The 17,725-nt window shown below is 44.6% G+C and overlaps 1 protein-coding gene across 1 annotated transcript in view; it reads left to right on the top strand.

The window, feature by feature from the left end:
• Garem1 (GRB2 associated regulator of MAPK1 subtype 1) overlaps nt 1-17,340 on the top strand; it is a 172,798-nt gene extending 155,458 nt beyond the window's left edge. Inside the window, exons 5-6 of the mRNA NM_001033445.2 lie at nt 13,183-13,349; nt 14,660-17,340. Coding sequence (NP_001028617.2) covers nt 13,183-13,349; nt 14,660-15,557 — 1,065 coding nt within the window. The 3' untranslated portion in view covers nt 15,558-17,340. The remainder of the gene's footprint in view (nt 1-13,182; nt 13,350-14,659) is intronic.
• The last annotated feature ends 385 nt before the right edge of the window (nt 17,341-17,725 follow it).

Raw genomic sequence — 17,725 nt, 5'->3', positions numbered from 1 at the left:
TTCTATGACCATGAAATGAATTTTCCATTTTTAGTGTGGGATAGGGGGGTGGGGGGGAGACCAGAGAATGTCATGACTGATAGATGTAGGGGAAGGGGGAACCAGAGAATGTCATGACTGATAGATGTGGCTTCAGCTTGTGATTTTCAAACAGAAGCTTTTACAGGCCATAAATGCAAGTGCTTAGAATTAACCACGGCCCTGCCTTGGGTAGGAAGGAGTTCTGGGAGATTGACAGCCTTGTGTCCAGCAGTCATCCTACCCAGTCACTAACTGTGGTGAAGAGAGAGGGACAGGAAGGACCCGCCTCCAGTTATCAATGCCTTCCAACTAAGCCCCGCCTCCTAAAGGCTCAGTCAGGTTTCACAACAGCTCCACCAGCTGGGGACCAAATGTTCAAGCACATGTTCCTCTGGAAGATGTGTCTCATTCAAACCATAGCCAAAACCAGCAGAACACTTATCTGGAAAGTTGACTGTCCCCACCAGGAACTTCTAAGACAGCAAAACAGTCAAAGAAAGAGTGTGTGCCACAGAAAGGAAGCAAGTGGGCTTGTGAGCGTAGCTATGGTGAGGTCTTGTGATATGGTGCTGCACTGTGGTGCCTGTCTGCTCATCTGTTCCAGACTTCTACCCATAGCTGCTGAGGTGCGGCATTGTTGGGCTGAGGAATCTGATGGTCTCTGTTTCTTTGAGTGAGTGCAAGAACAGTTCTTTCTCCTTCAGTAGTCATGGACACTTAGAATTATACCACAATCACATTGCCTATGATAGCTTCTCAGGGTGTTTGACAACTTGCTATGCTCACCTCTCTGGAGTGGGAGAGCATTCCTCTTGACAGGAGTGTCTCAGGGAAAGGCAAACAGGAGATGTCTAGGGAAGAAGGGATCTTCCACTTTTATCCCTTAGAACTATTGCATCTCAGCCCAAGCTAAGAAATAAGCCAAGCCCACTGGCAGGCCCTTGTCCCTTTCGAAGTTTCCCAGGAGAGCAGGCAAGATGTGGTTGTCTCCAAGCCAGACAACTTGATCTCTATAGCTGAGTCCCACACACATGGTAGGGGGAAACAGCCAACACTTGTGAGTTGCCTGACCCCCACTCTCAAATCATGGAGAATGTACGTGCAATTTTTGATAACTTTTCATAGATCCCTGTACCATGATAATTGACAGTTCCTCTTAAATCAATTATTCTTTGATCTGTATGTTTATAATGAACACACTTTTCATTTTGGAATATTGCAGGTCTCTATTCATCTTAACTCCTGGCTGCTAGCTAATATTTCTTTTCTTAAAATAGTTTATTTTATGTGTGTTGATGTTTTGCCTTCATTCATGTTTCTGTGGGTATCAGATAGCCTACAACTGGAGTTAAGACAGTTGTAAATGCTGCCATGTGCATGCTTGGAATTGAACTCTGGTCCTCTGGAGGAACAGCCAGAGCTCTTAACTGCTGAACTATTATTGCTCCAGTCCCCTAACATTTCTAAAGCATTTACTCAGAGACTTGACAAGTGGCAGTCTTTCAAGAACTCCTGTCTTTCTGTCTCTGTCTCTGGGCCCTTCTCCTCCCTTCCCGCTCCCCACCTCAAATGGCTATCAGAAGTGCAGGGCTGTTTGCAGGAAAATTGATATAACTGGAAATTTTCATATTAAGGGAGCATATGTTTTCTGCCATTTGAGGTTCCCAGGTCTTATATAAACTGTAAGTGTGTAAGTGTGTGTGTGTGTGTGTGTGTGTGTGTGTGTGTGTGTGTGTTTGAGAGGGGGTGGGGGAAGAGGAGGGGAGACGAGAAGAGAAGAGAAGAGAAGAGAAGAAGAGAAGAGAAGAGAAGAGAAGAGAAGAGAAGAGAAGAGAAGAGAAGAGAAGAGAAGAGAAGAGAAGGGAGGAAAGTAAAAGTGGAACTATTTAGGGTGTCCAAGAAGACTACCAAGAGTGGGGAAAGCAGAATGAGAACGACGAGATAAAGAGTGCATGCTCATGTGCAGTGTACACTTATATGACAGTGACCTTATGTAGCACAATACTGTGTGTGGTCAATATATAGTATGAAATTTTTTAGAAGAAAATAGTAAAGTCTCAAGTGGAAAAAAATACCAACAAAGTACAGGGTATTTGGAGGTGTGAAGCCAGATGCAGAGGTTCCCCAGCAAAGCCTCAGTTCAGTCCCCAGCACAGAAACAACCAACGCCATCACCAGGTCTCAACCTTCTGAAGCCATTTGGGCAGCAGTGTCCTGTCTGGGACCAACATCTTCTGTCTGTACAGTGATCCTTGGCTGGATGTTGGCACTGCACAATCTGTAATACTGGGGAAAGGAAAACCCAGAGTGAGCTCTAGACTGAAGCCACCGATTTCACCCAGTTTTACTGCAGTGTTTGTGCGTTTGTTAGGCTTTCTGACAGAATGTTCTCGCAGCTGCTTACAGGCAGGTATGAGGCCTGAGCTATAGGATAAAGACTGAAGTCCCTCATGAAGGTGGGCAGCCCATCATTAGTAAACCCCAAAATGAAGTATACCACCGTGAGACTCAAAGGATGCATTGAAAGCTGGGCCCCATTCCAGCTGTAGGTTAGTTTCTGAGTTCCCTCAGCCAGCTGAACATTCAGTAGGAAGATGGAATCTATCTAGGTCCTTGGAGTCATTCTCCTCCAGTGGGGCTCAGGAAAGCACCACAGGATAGTTAGGAGAGCACTGGTCTCCACACTGCAGGATAGTCAGGAGAGTACTAATGTCCACAGCACAGGATAGTTAGGAGAGCACCGATCTCCACACTGCAGGATAGTCAGGAGAGCACTACTGTCCACACCACAGGATAGTTAGGAGAGCACAGATCTCCACACAACTGAATAGGTCATTAGAAGTAGTCATGCCAGAGAGCCCCACGTGGACCTGCATCCTCACTTGACTTAGCAGCTTCACACTTGGGAGAGATCTCGAGCCTTCCTGAGTCAGCTCCTGTGGGGATGATAAGTTCTCTACTGTGTTATTGTATTATACAAAGGACTTGGCACATCTTCTTAGCACTTAGGGAACATTCAAAATAAAGAGTATCAATAATTGAATATAAGATGGATTCCAGCTTTTAGCCACATAGGAAGTGATGTTAACCTTTCCGACACCCTGCTGGATGCCCTTGCAGCTGCTGAGAGGACCAAGCTATAGGATGAAGAGTGAAGTCACTCATTATTAGAGGGTGGAATTAATGAGACTCCATAGTGAAGCACACCACAGTGAGACTTAGAAGGTGAGTTGAAAGCTACAGCTTTCTCCCTCATCCCATCCTTCCTTGACTAATGGATGAAGAGAGGAAGTAAGCCCCCCCCCCCCAAAGGGTCAGGCGGTGAATGGGGACATTTGCATCTCCACGGCCAAATCCAGAGAGGCAGCTCAACATCCTGAGGCGCTGCTCTCCCTCATAAGATAACACTTGATTTTTGAGGAACAGAACAGGATTTTAACCTGCCTATAAAAGTTCCTACTTGACAGGGTATGTGTCATAATTACCTGGGAGTGGAGTCATCATAAACAATGCGATATATTAAACCAAACAGTAAGAACCTGCACCATCTCCTGGTACGCTGAAGATCCGAGTAGCGCATGTCATTTCAAGGGGGAGTTGCAGGTGCTTGTAAAAAGGGAGTCTGTGAACGAGTTTCAGGGAACTAACATTCCCATCCCCACCTGCACGGCTATCTCAGCGCTGAGCTGTGGTCTCCCGTTCACCAAGCCAGGCTCTGACCCCACCCCCAATAGAATTGGGATTTACTCCTAAGTACTCAGGTTAAGAAAGTGTTATAAAAATGTTGGCCTAGTCGGCCATCACTGGGAAGAGAGGCCCCTTGGTCTTGCAAACTTTATATGCCCCAGTACAGGGGAATGCCAGGGCCAAGAAGTGGGAGTGGGTGGGTAGGGGAGCAGGGCGGGGGGAGGGTATAGGGAATTTTCAGGATAGCATTTGAAATGTATATAAAGAAAATATCTAGTTAAAAAAAAGCTTATATACCATGATATTTTCAAGTTTTATTGTGGTATATGAGCTTGCTGAATGTATCATGACATTAAACTAAATGCCATATGATAAAAAAATGTTGGTTTGTAAACTAAAGGCAGTGATCATGAAAAATGATCCAAGCTCAACTTTTTTTTATTTTCTCTTTGTCCTTTTTCCCTTTCTCAAATGTTGGGGCCAGTGCTGTGGCTAACAGTGTTTCACATGTCAGGCTGACAGCCTGCGTTCTATTCTCAGAGCTCATGGTTGAAAGACAGAACTGCCGCTCTCATGAAGTGTCCCACGACTTCCACATGCGCTCCATGCTGTGCATGCACCCACACTCACACACCACACACACAAATGATACCACATTTTTTAATTTTTAAAGAAGAATATGTTAATGTTAGATAAGCCATTAAATGACAGGTTTTCTTAAAGACACCAGATGCATTAATATTCAAGCTGAAATATTGAAAACCATTCAAATGAAGCTGGGGCCTAGGGAATTGTACAGCTCGGTACAGAGATGCTTGCCTGGTGTGCATGAGGCCCTGGTTTTCAGTATCCAGCCAGGAAAAAGAGAATGCATGGAACAAATGATGTGCATCAAGCTAAGTGCTCTACAATAGCCTCCATTCAAGATTCCACTAATTAATGAGGTCTCCTAGAACAGTTGGCATTTAATTCATTTTAATTACAACTTTTGAGGAATACTTTGTAAGCAAGCCCTACCTGGGCTTTCACTCATTAATTGAAATGATGAGTAAATTAGTATATTGTTGTGGTAATTCTGAAGCTAATTGCCTTCCATCTCAGGTAGGTTGTTTTTACATGAAATTTTCTAAGCCAAGACATTTTTTTTTCTCCTATGTCCATCGGAACTTTCAGTGACTGGCATGCTAATAAAGATAATTATAATATCCTAGTGGAGTAAGTCTTGTCTCAGACATGCACTCTGCTACTTGTGTAAAGTCACACTGACAAGAAGGTTATATGTTATGCAATGATGTATATCATATACTGTACTCCTTTCTCAGAAAAATCTTTAAACAGGCCCCAGTGGCACCCAGGTCTTAAACAACGGCTTCTTTTCAGAACCACTTGCCCTTCTTGCCTCCAGCTGAGCGACGCAGCTCCCTCTCTTATTCGCCCTTGCCTGGGGCTTGACTATGGGAGACCTTCTCCCAGTAGGGTCTGTCTTAGAACCTTATTATCAATATACAATGAGACAAAGGAAATAATAAGACAGCACATTTAAGAATGGGATTTAGACTCTAAGTTGGCCTTCGGTAGCTAATCCAGTAGAGATTCATTCATTACATTTCGATACGATAAAACTTGCATTTTGTCTGGCTGAAAATACCCACTATGGCTATGTGGCAGGGTTATGAACTCTTTATATAAAAGGCTCTTTATAAATAAGATTTCTTAAGGCTGTAATGATTTTGTTATCTGGGAGGGGAGTGTGGGAAGAAATGTAAAATGCAGGCAGAGAGCATGCAGGGAAGGCAAGGTTACAGAGTTCAAGGCAGCGTAGTTACAAAACTCCTTTCTTTAGATTGCAATGCTGCCCTGAGGTTGGCTCTGTTAGAGAAGAACACTCGTACTGAAGGTGAGCCCAATTTCAGATCAAGCTCACCACCAGCATATTTATTTTCTGACTTGTCAAAATAGAAGCAAAAGACTCAAACCCAGGAGAATCAAAAGTCTCTTTAGTGATAGTTCCCAGTTCCAGGCAGTATAATCTTTTCCACAGGCTATGACCCCATCACCACCACCACAGAAGATTTAGACTGTAAAGTCTCAGGAGGTGTGGCCATCGGCAGCTATCTCCTCCTTCACTCTCTTCTAGGGGCTGAGCAGCCACTGCTGTGAAATCACTGTTTCTCAGGAGGAGATCTAAAGGATGCTAAGCCAAAAAAATACCACATGGTGACATGATTTGTTTTCTTAAGCTCTCTCACTGGTCAGCTAGTGAAGATGTATTATCTCCACCCTAGAATAAGAGTAGGGAGTTAGAGTGTCAAGAAACAGAGGCTTCCTAAGAAATGTCACCTAACCAAAGTCTCACACACCCACAAACACTTGGGGTGACTTTTACTTTTTGCAATTTTTTTTTCTGGTTTTTCAAGACAGTTTCTCTATGTTGCCCTGGCTGTCCTAGAACTCACTCTGTAGACCAGGCTGGTCTCAAACTCACAGAGATCGGAAGTAGTCCTAGCCCACAATGCATTTGACTTCAGCCCAGTGATTGAAATTGTATTTGACCGTGCTTACTTAAAACATGAAGCCCTGTACTCTGTTAGATACATTTTACCCTCATGCCAGCTGATTGAGGGTAAGTTAGTGTACACTGTTTTTCTGTGTGATGTGGCCAGCAGGGGTGGGTGGAGGCATGGCAAAGGCAGACAGCAGGGGGCATATGTGTTCATTCTCCCTTCTGTCCTCAGTCCTCATCAGTGAGAGTTCAGCATATCATCCCTGGGACTGGGGGGGGTGGGGGGGGGGGTGACATGCCTGGGCACAATTCCCAAGTTTCTTTCCATTCAAAAAGAAAGGCCATTCCATTCCGAACCCCTTTCTAACAAGTATCCCTTCTACTTTCCTGACCATTACCAGAAGTGAGTAGTATATCTTGTTGACTCCATCTTCACCTCTCCTTCTGGCTTCCTTCCACTCAATGGAATCTACCTTCTGTGCCTTTCGACCCTCACTCACTAGGCTCTGCCAGTGACCTGCTGACTACCTGTATGGTATCCTTTCTCCCCCCTTCTTATGAGTTTCTGATACTGTTATCTGCTCAGGGCGGTACTGCTGTGTCTTCCTCTGCATCTTCGCTCCCTTGCCCCCCCCCCTTACATTGTTCCACGATTCTGCTCTATGGACTGTATGATGCACTCATACTTGTTTTCTCCTCTTCAGTCTTTCTTTGGGGGCCCAGCCTTCTTCAGATTTCATCAACAAGTACAAAGTCTAGTCCAAGCGGTGTTTTCAGTCTTGAGCGCCATACTTTCTCCTGGACCTCGTCTTTGAATTTCTGTTTCTGTCTCTAACAAATGGAATTAATATCTGTCTCATCATCTACCCTCCCAGACCACAGCATCACTGTGGTTGTTAGATGTTAGATGTACTAGGTATCATGTCATGCTGTCTAAGCCCTTATTACACTCTTAATCCTGCTTCCCCAAGACCTTCTCATTAAAGTGTCCTATGAATTTATTCTCCTGCTATCTCAAATAAATTCATAGTGTTCCCACAAACCTCTGCACATAATTCTATTAATACACTTTCAGATTTTTATTTTAATTGTATTTGTTTCCCTTCCTCATAACCAACTCTTGAGGTTATGTATTTTTGTAATCTCAGACCAACCTCAATCATAGATACTTCACATGCATTTGAACTTCTAAGTAGCAAAGTGAAGCTAACAGAGTCATTAGACTCTTGGGAACAGTAAGAGTAGACAGTGGCTATGCCCCGCCTGTTAACACCCATTACAGTTGTCTTCAGATCCTCACTGTTCGACATTTTCCGTAGGTTAGATCTCAGGAGCTTGTTATTCCTCCTACACCACCTAGGCTCTGAGAGAACAGTTCGCTATCTCTACTTTTTCTTAAGTTAACTTTATATGTAACCCTGGTGTCATCTATGCAAATGTCAAGAACTGATGACACCACACTATTCATGACAGATATTTGACAAGATTTAAAATGCTGAGATTTCAGAGAAGGAAAGGAAGGTGGCCAGGCTCTGGGCACAGTCAGGAACCAGCTTCCACACTGTAGCCTAGATCAGTATGGTGTCTTCTGGCTTTTTCTTAAACAGTAGGAGGCTGGTACTGGGAGCCTTTCTGAACACTTCGCCTACAGACAAAGGTCACCCATCATCTGATGATGGTCATATTCACCTTAAAACTGAATGCTGACCCTCAGGTAGCCAAGGTTAGTGCCAGTTGAAACTCAGCTTTGAATACTGAGTATCAGGCAGACCACACTCACCTGCCAGGCACAGGGTAGTGTTTTACATGCTTGTTTGGGAAGCACTGTTGGGAGGTGGGAACACTGACAGCTGAAGAATGCAGTCATTGGATTTTCACCACATGACCGTGCCAAAGCACAGTGAAGATGTATGCCAAGTGCCACAGAAGCCTACACCCGGCCCACATAGCTCAACATATGAATGTCCTCGTTAGAATAAAGAAGATGTGTATGGTTTACATTTAAAGGTAGAAATGCATCTTTGTTGCTTTGTTTGTTTGTTTAACCTTTAAAAAATCAGCCTGTTAATCAGTTAAGTTTCACCTGAAGCTCTGTGTAACATATTCCTGCCAGAGGAGACAGATGCCTAAACTCTGTATGACTAGAGAGTTATAACAGTGACATTGGTCCATTCCATTTTGACTCCTGGACTAATTAAATATACATGGAGGGTAAATAACTGCAATAGCATGCTAGCCTAGTTCAGAAGCCAGGATAGACTCTATCCTGGTGGCAAGACAGACATGCTACCTTTAAGACTAGGCAGTAGGAATGGTCAATTAAATGTGATGAGCTGGGAGAGACTAAAACAGAGGCGAGGCAGGGAAGCACAAGGTGCTTCAAGCAATGGTGGCTCTCCCAAGCAGATCCACTGTTACAAAGAAAAGAGAGGAAGCAGTGCATGGGCAGTGCAGGAGGAGGAAGAGGAGTCTGAGAAACAACCAGAAAGATAGGTGAGAGCTAGTGCGCAGAGGCCTCAGTGAAGACCAGACAGGGCTGGCAAGACCATGTGGAAGCCACCTGAGGGTATGTGCTGGGCGTGTAGCACCTAAAGTGAAATTGCATATGAGAGGACGCAGGAAACAGGTTACTTGACCCATCTTCTTACATATAAACGTCTCATGTTGAATCAAATCAAGAAGCAAAGAAGAATAGGATCATAGCTGCCATGAAAGACCCTAAGAGGCAATAAGAGAAGCACAAAGCACAGCCAACCTTCACTATTTATAACTTCCAAGGACCGACCAGAGTGTGTGCATCCTACCTCAGCGTGTAATCCTTCCCACAATGTGCTGCGATCAGAGATGCCACATCTGCAACCCCAGTGGAAAGTGCCCAGGCCCAGAGCTGTGGGTCTGTGGCTAGCCAGCTGCCTCACCCACTGAGGACTGCCCTCCCTGCCCTCCTGGGACAGCAAGCTCTTCATTCTGTGCCTCTGCAGAACGATTCTTAGAATCCACCCCAGTGCAGGATAAGTTGCAGCTTTTAATACTACCACTTTCCCAAGGGATATTTTAAAGTGGCTTGACCTTTCCATGATGAACTGACTTAGACCCAGACCCCGCTCAGGAGTCCCACGGAAGGTCCCAACACTGCCCGTGTCTCAGGTTTCATTTTGAAGTTTAGCTTTAAACACTTCATTAACCACAGTTTCCCTCACACCAGGCCCTGACATCTACAAATGCTTCTTTTCACTGTATGCCTCCACCCAGCCCTGGCATTGCCCAGCTATGAAGGTGCTGTCCGAGCAGCCCCAGGTGCCTTTGGCCATAAGAACAGGAAACGGGGACACCCTCAAGCCACATTCAGCTGCGCATGGCTGCTTTTTTTTTTTTGAGTTCCAATATTAAGGTCAGCCAGTTAATTTTAATTGAGATATACATCATAGTGGGCGTCTCAGCACATTGCCGTTGACATGTGAGGTAAGCTATTCCTAATGAAGTATCGCACCTAATGGCTGATTCTAAAATGGAGAGTACTCTGAATTGAACTCATCACTAATCGTTTTTCTTCACATTCCACTTAATTCTGGTATTGAGAACTCATTTATTTTAAAAGTTAAAACATTAACCAGTTCCTCTTTAAGAAAAAAAGAAGACCCCAATAGTATATCAGCTGAACAGTTCTCCCAGTTTTCCAGACTCTGTTATTTATGAATTTACTTTCTGTAGTTGTTCACCACTGCCACCTGTTTTATTGGAGGGATTGCGTGAGACAGGGCTTCACTATGTGACCCTAGTTGTCCTGGCAATCGCTTTGTAACCAAAGTTGTGGAGATCCACCTGCCTTTGCCTCCAAATGCTAGAATCAAAATGTATACCACCACACCGCACCCACCTTTTAATTTTTTTAATTAATTTTCATTCAAGTATAATTATGAGGCTGAAGAGAAATATGCAAGGTGAAGAGCACTTGCTGCTCTTGCAGAAGCCCCAGGTTCAATACCCAGCAGCCACATGGTGTTTCATAACCATCCATAACTCCAGTTCTAGGCGATGCAATGCCCTGTTCGTACTTTCTTGGATGCCAAGCATGTATGTGTATGTACATACATGCAATCAGAACACTCACGTATAAAATAAAAATGAAATCTAATAAAAAGTAAAAAATATAATTGTTTCTCTTCGTTCCTGTTTCTTCCCCCAACCTTCCCATTCCCCCTCAAAATCATGGCCTCTGTCTATAATTGTTATTGTTTTACACACACACACACATATGTTGTGTGTATGTATATATGTATGTGTATGTATATGTGTGTGTATATACGTATATATGTATATGTATATATACATAAGTACAACCTGCTGATTCCTTTTTGTGTTGCGTACATGTACGTGACTTCTGAGCTGACCACCTGATATTGGATAATCAATTAGGGGACTCCTCCCTGGGGAAAGAGAACTCCCACCCTTAGTTGCTATAGCTCTTTGTTTAAAGGCAGAACCCATAATACTTCCCCTTCCACTTTCGCCTGTCTATTGGGTTGTCCTTGTTCAGATCTTGTTTAGACAGCCATAGTGTTGAGGGAGCATAGCTACAGCTTCCCTGCCATTTCTAGGAGACAATTTCACAGCACATCTCCAGGTCCTCTGGCTCTTTAATCTTTCCACCTCCTCTTCTGACATAGTTCATGAGCCTTCAGTGTAGGAGTTGTGTATTCCTTGGGATGCACCCCCTACGTGATTATGGTTATTTTCTGCATCAGGACCAGTTGTTGTTTTCTGTGATAGTCCTGTATCTGCTGCAGAGAGGGCTCCTTTGATAAGAGCTACTTTTCTGTAGCATACCATTTCAAAGACTCCAAAACAGAAAACTTGCTCTAGCCATTGAAGAGGAAATTTCCTGCCCAAGTATTTAGCTTTAACTTGAATGAAGAGCTCTCTTCTTCCCAGCCCAGTGCCAGGGCTGAGGCTGCTCTGGGTGAGAGCAGAGACTCCTGGGCTTGTGCTGAACAAAGAATGATTTCCTTTAAATCACTCCGAGGGGGTATGGTAGGATGTACTTGTGATTCCAACATTTGGGAGGTGCAGGCAGAGAGATGGGTTCAAGGTCATCTTCCACTTCATACCATGTTCAAGGCCAGCCTGGCTATATAATAATTCTGTCTCAAAAATTAAAAAAAAAAAATAAGATTGCTTCCGTCTCACTTAAATCAATGCACCTTTCATGATCATATGGCTTCCTTTTCTGGCTGATTTTGGCAAGTGAATCAGACCTGGGATTCCAGCTAGAGGCCCAATATGCAGTCAGCGAAGGAAGTATATGTGTCACGGGAGGCTGTTCATTCCATTTTTACCATCATCATCACCACAGCTGTCACTTGCTGTTCTCATGTCCCTAAAACAAGTTGTTGAAGAACAGACTGAAAGAGATGCTGGGACCGTGCCTGAAAGCAGGTGAAACGTCTCAGAGCTCAGCATATTTAACAGAGTCCTGAATTGGCCATGGTTCAGGGTGGCCTAGCACAACCAGGCATCGGGTGCCCCCTGCTGCCCAATATGGAAAAGGGCATGCCGAATTAGCACTTCTCAAGTAAGAACGCACTGGGGGAAAACTCCTGGGACTAGAGAGGCTTGTAAGGACAGTCACTCGCTGAAGTCCCAGGCCATGCTGGGTCACCTAGATCATCCCCAGTGTAAAGATGAGTGGATGTCATCTGACTGGGGTAAGCTTTTACCAGCAAAAGTTCTACTCTGGAATTGGAGTGCTTCCTCATTGCTCCCTCTGCATCTGTCTAGTTCCTGGACCTATAACATACCATTCACCTTGCTTGGAGTTTGTTAGAAATGCAGACTTGCCCAGACACCATAACTTCTGTCTGTAATCCCAGCTACTCAGAAAGGAGAGAAAAAGAAGAAATAGTGGAAAGCTTTCCTGAGAAGGAATCTTACTATGTAGCCCTGGCTAGCCTCAAACACGTGGCAATCCTGCTCTAGTCTGAATGCTGGGATTATAGACATGCACCACCCTGTCTAACTTCAAGAAACAACTTTTAAAAGGGCTGGTCATTTACTCAGTCACTAGAATATTTGCCTAGCATATACAGTGTCCATGAAAACATACACATAGTCCATTAACACACACACAGGAAAAGTCAACTCTCGGGCCCCAGCCTGGATCTCCTAAATTCAAATATGCATCTAAACAACTGTGATATTTATAAGGCACCAGACATAGCTGTCAGTGGAACTTTTAACCTGGCAGAAGGCCCACATTTTGGCCCAGAAGGCTCAGTGAGGAAAGGCCACCAAGCCTAATGACCTAAATTTAATCTCCAGGACCCACATGGTGGAAGCAGAGAACTTATTCCTATAAATTGTCCTCTGATCTCCACATAGGTACCATGGAACAGCTCATGCATGCATATTCATGTGCATCTCTGAGTATGTGCACACACACAAAAGCAACATAAAAAACTAAAGTCCATCTTTCCAAAGGTTTGGATCAGATTGTATTGCATATGGGAAATGAACAGGACTCCAGCAGAGCCATCCTCTCTCGTTGTCATGGCTGTGACACCGTCACTGCCTCCACATCCACGTCTGCTCCGTGCATCTTGGCATCTCTCAAGCCTGTGTTTCCACAGAAGCTAACATTCACCAAACAGTTTCCTTCCAGCTCAGTCTGTTCCCAGCAGTTTGTGGCAGGCTTCTGGTCTTATCGTTTGTGTGTGTGTGTGTGTGTGTGTGTGTGTGTGTGTGTGTGTCTGGGTCTGTGTGTCTGTATGTCTGTGTGTATGTCTATGTCTGTGTGTGTGAATGTGTGTCTATGTCTGTGTGTATGTGTGTGTGTCCTGCTTACCTTTACTGCTTAAAGTCTCCCTGCCCCTGCACATTGGAGCTGTGCTCCCCAATCTCACCCTCAGTCCTCCACCCCATCCCTACCCCATGCCAGTCTGTTGTTAACCTGGAGGGTTCTTTTCCTACACCAGGTCAGGGAAGAATGCCGGCTCCTGAACGCCCCACCTGTGCCGCCCCGAAGTGCAAAGCCTTTGTCCACAAGTCCCTCCATCCCTCCTCGAACAGTCAAGCCAGTCCGGCCACAGACGAGATCTCCAAGCCCCACCCTGTCTTACTATTCTTCAGGACTGCATAACATGTGAGTACCCCCACCCCCAGCAGAACCCACAGCAGCCAGTCCATGGGCCTTGGGAACATCACCTAGCAGCAGGGTGGGAGAGGAAATGCTGTATGCCTTTTAAAAATAATTTCATAGGAAGGTCATAATTGGGCCTCTACTCATTTTAACCTTGGGTGGAAGAATTGGTGTCTTGATTTAAAAAAAAAAAAAAAGATGCCACGGGGGTCTGTAAGAGCCACGGAGGGCTCCTCCTCTTGGCCGCAGTGTGTGGGCTGCTATCGCTTCTCAGGAGATGGCTTTGGCACCTTTCACCTTGACTTTGACACAGTCAGGCCATGCTTTCTATCAGAACCTCAGTCTTAAACTTAGCTCTCTGCTCTGACCCTGAACGGAGAGGGATCCCTTCTTAGCTATGGCTACAAAGAAACAAAGCAGACCAGCCCCATTTCTCTCAGGAAACATTTTAGGTCTTCTGCCAAATGAAGTGCCCATTTCGACTGTCGTTTCCTGAGATATGACAACCTGCTCACCCACCTTTCAGCATATTCTGGCTTCACTGTCAATGTTAGGATGTGAAAATATGGCCTCCAGGAGAAGGGCAGCCCTAACCTGGGTTCTTGCTGTTTAATGTCTGTGTGGGCAGTTTTTGTTTTGTTTTGGTTTTGTCCTCTGGACATTAAAATTCTTAGCTATATCTATAAATCTACTGTTCCGAAGCCGGGGCAACGATGAGCACTGTATTGGAAACATTTCTTCCTATCAGACACTGGGGAGGACCCAGCGCTATGAACAGTGTTGATGTGGCTACATCCTTGTCTCCCACATGCATGTAGGAGCCAGCAGTCACCACCCTGTCCCTCACCCGTGCCCACTGCAGACATTGCTCTTATGTTGGCCCAAAGTATGGTGTGAAATTTTTTCTCAATGTAAATGTTCAGGCACTTACTAACAGCACTTTCTTATTAGCTGTAACATATATATTTATGTATGTACACATTAATTTTTCTCACAGCTGGGATGTTTTAAATTGTTATATACATATCTACAAGTACAAAGAACTTTACTGATTCTTTTTCTTAAAAGCAGGTAATTTATTGAATTTAAGAAAAAATACACACACACACCTAACTACCTTTTCACCTTAGAAATAACATCTATAAATAATTATAAGGAAAAGCTTGGGCTTTGACTTTTTTTAGACAGGGTCTCACTATGTAGACCAAGCTGGTCTGGAACTCACAGAGAGTTACGTGTATTGACCTCCCAAGGCTAAGGTTACTTTATTTTTTTTTTACTAATTTCCTTTTCTGTGTTTGCTTCGTGAGCAGCATCACTCAGAGTGATACAAGTCCTCCCAACAGTGCCCCTGTGTCCTGCTACCCCTGCACCCGAGTGAAGAGTGACTCTGTGGACCCCAAGTCCCCATTTGGAAGTCCTTCCGCTGAAGCTCTGTCCTCCCGGCTCTCATGGCCCAACCATTACTCAGGAGCATCGGAGAACCAGACAAGGAGTGACTTTCTGCTCGATCCGAGCAGGAGCTACAGCTACCCCAGACAGAAGACACCTGGCACACCAAAGAGAACCTGCCCAGCCCCTTTTGATTTTGAGGGTTGCGAGCTCCTGGGCAGCCCACCCAGCACGACCTCTGCAGAGTTCAGTAGCAGCGGTGTCCCCAGTTGCCCCAAGTCGGCCAGCTACTGTCTGGAGAACTCCGAGGACAACTCCTTTGCAGCTGGCATGACCAAGCAGAGCGTCTCCTGCCCTGCCTTACCCCCAAGGGCCCCAAAGCCAGTGGAACAGAAAGCCACCCCTGAAACATCTCCTTTGCCTCTGAAAATTGATGGTGCTGAGGAGGACCCCACAGCAGGGTCACTGGACCTCTCGGAGGACCAGTATTTTGTCAGAAAGGGCATGCAGGACATCTTCTCTGTCTCTTACCCTTTCTCATCTCCGCTCCACCTCCAGCTGGCCCCCAGATCCTGTGGGGATGGTTCCCCGTGGCAGCCACCCGCTGACCTATCAGGACTCTCTATAGAGGAAGTGTCCAAGTCTTTGCGGTTCATTGGTTTGTCTGAAGACGTCATAGCCTTCTTTGTCACTGAAAAGATCGATGGGAATTTGCTTGTTCAATTAACAGAAGAGATCCTCTCAGAGGATTTCAAACTAAGCAAACTACAGGTAAAGAAAATACTGCAGTTTATTAATGGCTGGAGGCCCAAGATATAGCCAAATGGCCCCATCCGTCATGAGACAGAGCTAAGAAGCGCGTGCTGGAAGGGGTGGGCTAGGACACAGATTCATGTTTTTGCACTTAAAACAAACAAAACAAAACAAAACCTTCTCTGTATATAGAGATAAGAGAAAGTCTTACTATGCAGATTCCGTTTCCGAATGGTGAACAGGCTATTTTGTACATCAATAAAGATGCTATACAGAACACTTAGAGGTGTGCCTTGTACGTCACTCAACATTCAACAGCTGCTAAAAGAACTAAAGTCATATCCAGAGAACTCATTTGTACCCCTAATAGGTCTTGGAGAAGGCATGGTATTTATTACAAAACAGCCAAAGCTGAAACACATAAACACTTGTGAGCAGTTCGCTTCCTGGGGAGTCAACGGTGGACAGTCCATTGTATTCTGCAGCTCGCTTTGCTTCCTGCCAGCTGTTTTCCTCCTGTGCCTGGTGATGTGAGTGGTGTGAAATGACACTTTAATGTTCCATGCTTGGTGGAGATCTTTTTATCAAAAGGCATTTTCCAAAAAATCATGTTTTGATAGAGGATATCTGGTGTCCTTAGGAATGACACAAATCATGACCATTACATTTGATCTGTAACTGCTGCTAGTTTCATGGAGCAGAGGAAAAGAAAAAAAAAAAAAAGGCATGTGTGTGTATGCACATAGATGTGTTTTAATGTAGTTTTTTAATCTGATATTTTTAGATAATATCTTTTTACTTTATAATATCCACTGAGGTTCCCAGGCTTTGAACTGAATGGATTCGCTCAAAAACAGTTGGCGTAACGATCCCAAAGAGTCTCAGAACCTGAACTTTAAAGCTCAGCCTCCTAGGCTCCAGCCCTGAAAACTCAGAAGCAGTCGGGAAAGATTCTGTTGAAGAATTTAATGTGCTCTGTAAGCCCGTGGGAGGACTGACTCTTGCATATCTGTGCTGACATTTGGGGAAATGACAGCTGCTTTGGAACCTTCATCCTGTCCTCCTGTGTGCCCCCGTGAAAGGTCTGAAAAGCCTTTCTCCAAAATGTGAGGTCTGCTCAGCACGCCTCTTGTGTTAGGAAACCTTGTGACTCAGACAGACCACCTCTCTATTCTAGATGCCATATCTCTGCACTGATTCCTAAGATACCAATAAGAGTACTTGCTAATTCCATCGTCGACCTCTTTCTCCTCTTGTAAAACACAGTAACTATCATTCATATTCTGAGAATTCCAGAACATGTCCAAGGATTTTCCTAAATGTGGCTAAATACCCCAACTATACCATCACTTTTTTTCTCTTGACTGTTTGAAGGCATATAACCTCAAAGAGTTCCATTTTTTTTCTGAGCAACATATCCTCCACATAGTCCATGAGTCTATCCCCAGATTCTCACCGGACAGACAGACATCCTGGTAGTGAGATGCACACCTGAGCTGCTCAGGTGAGATTGTTTGACCACCAGGAGTCAGTGTATCCCGAACAGATGACCCCATTTTGTCATGTCTTCCTGTTCCCCAAAAAGAAGAAACACCCGCCAGTCTGGGTTTCCAGCCGAGTGAAATATGTCATTATTTCTGGCCATTAGAGATCTACTTAATTCCATCTTCTGATCTAGAATTGGGATGAATTGATACTTTGTCTAATTTCTCACCTCTGATCTCATTACTAAGAAATGGCTTTTATCCCTTCCTAACATACAATCCAAATGTAAATACTACACTGCAAGTAGCAAGAATCAAACAGGCAGCTGGAATGCTTCCGGAGTCAGCAATGAATCTGTGAAGTTTCCATACTGCTCTCTCACACCCAAGACTCAGGGAGAGTCGGTTTCAGAAAGCAGCCCTCTACAAGGGGAACTAACTCCTTAGAAAGTTAACCTATCCTGAGAAAATTAACTTCCCTTGAGAATAAAGACAGCTTGCAATGGAGACACTTCAGGTCCCCACTGGAAACCCTTTCTTTATCCATCCTTCAGCACCCAGCCCTTGGCCATGATTTTCAAGCTCGGAAGCAAGCCCTAAGTTTGGTTTGTGTTTGCTGTGAAGGTTGCCCCATGTAAACAACTGACTCCTTTGGTCTTTGCAAGAACCTTACACAAAACAAGAGTTTCAGTCTTCTTTTAGTTTATTTGCTTTGGTCCTGGCATACTTATGCCATATCTGTTTTGATTG

The sequence above is a fragment of the Mus musculus genome, chromosome 18, assembly GCF_000001635.26.
Source record: "Mus musculus strain C57BL/6J chromosome 18, GRCm38.p6 C57BL/6J".
NCBI classification, from domain to species: Eukaryota; Metazoa; Chordata; class Mammalia; order Rodentia; family Muridae; genus Mus; species Mus musculus.
The sequence above is the reverse complement of the archived record's forward strand: the minus strand, read 5'-3'. Positions and strand labels throughout refer to the sequence as shown.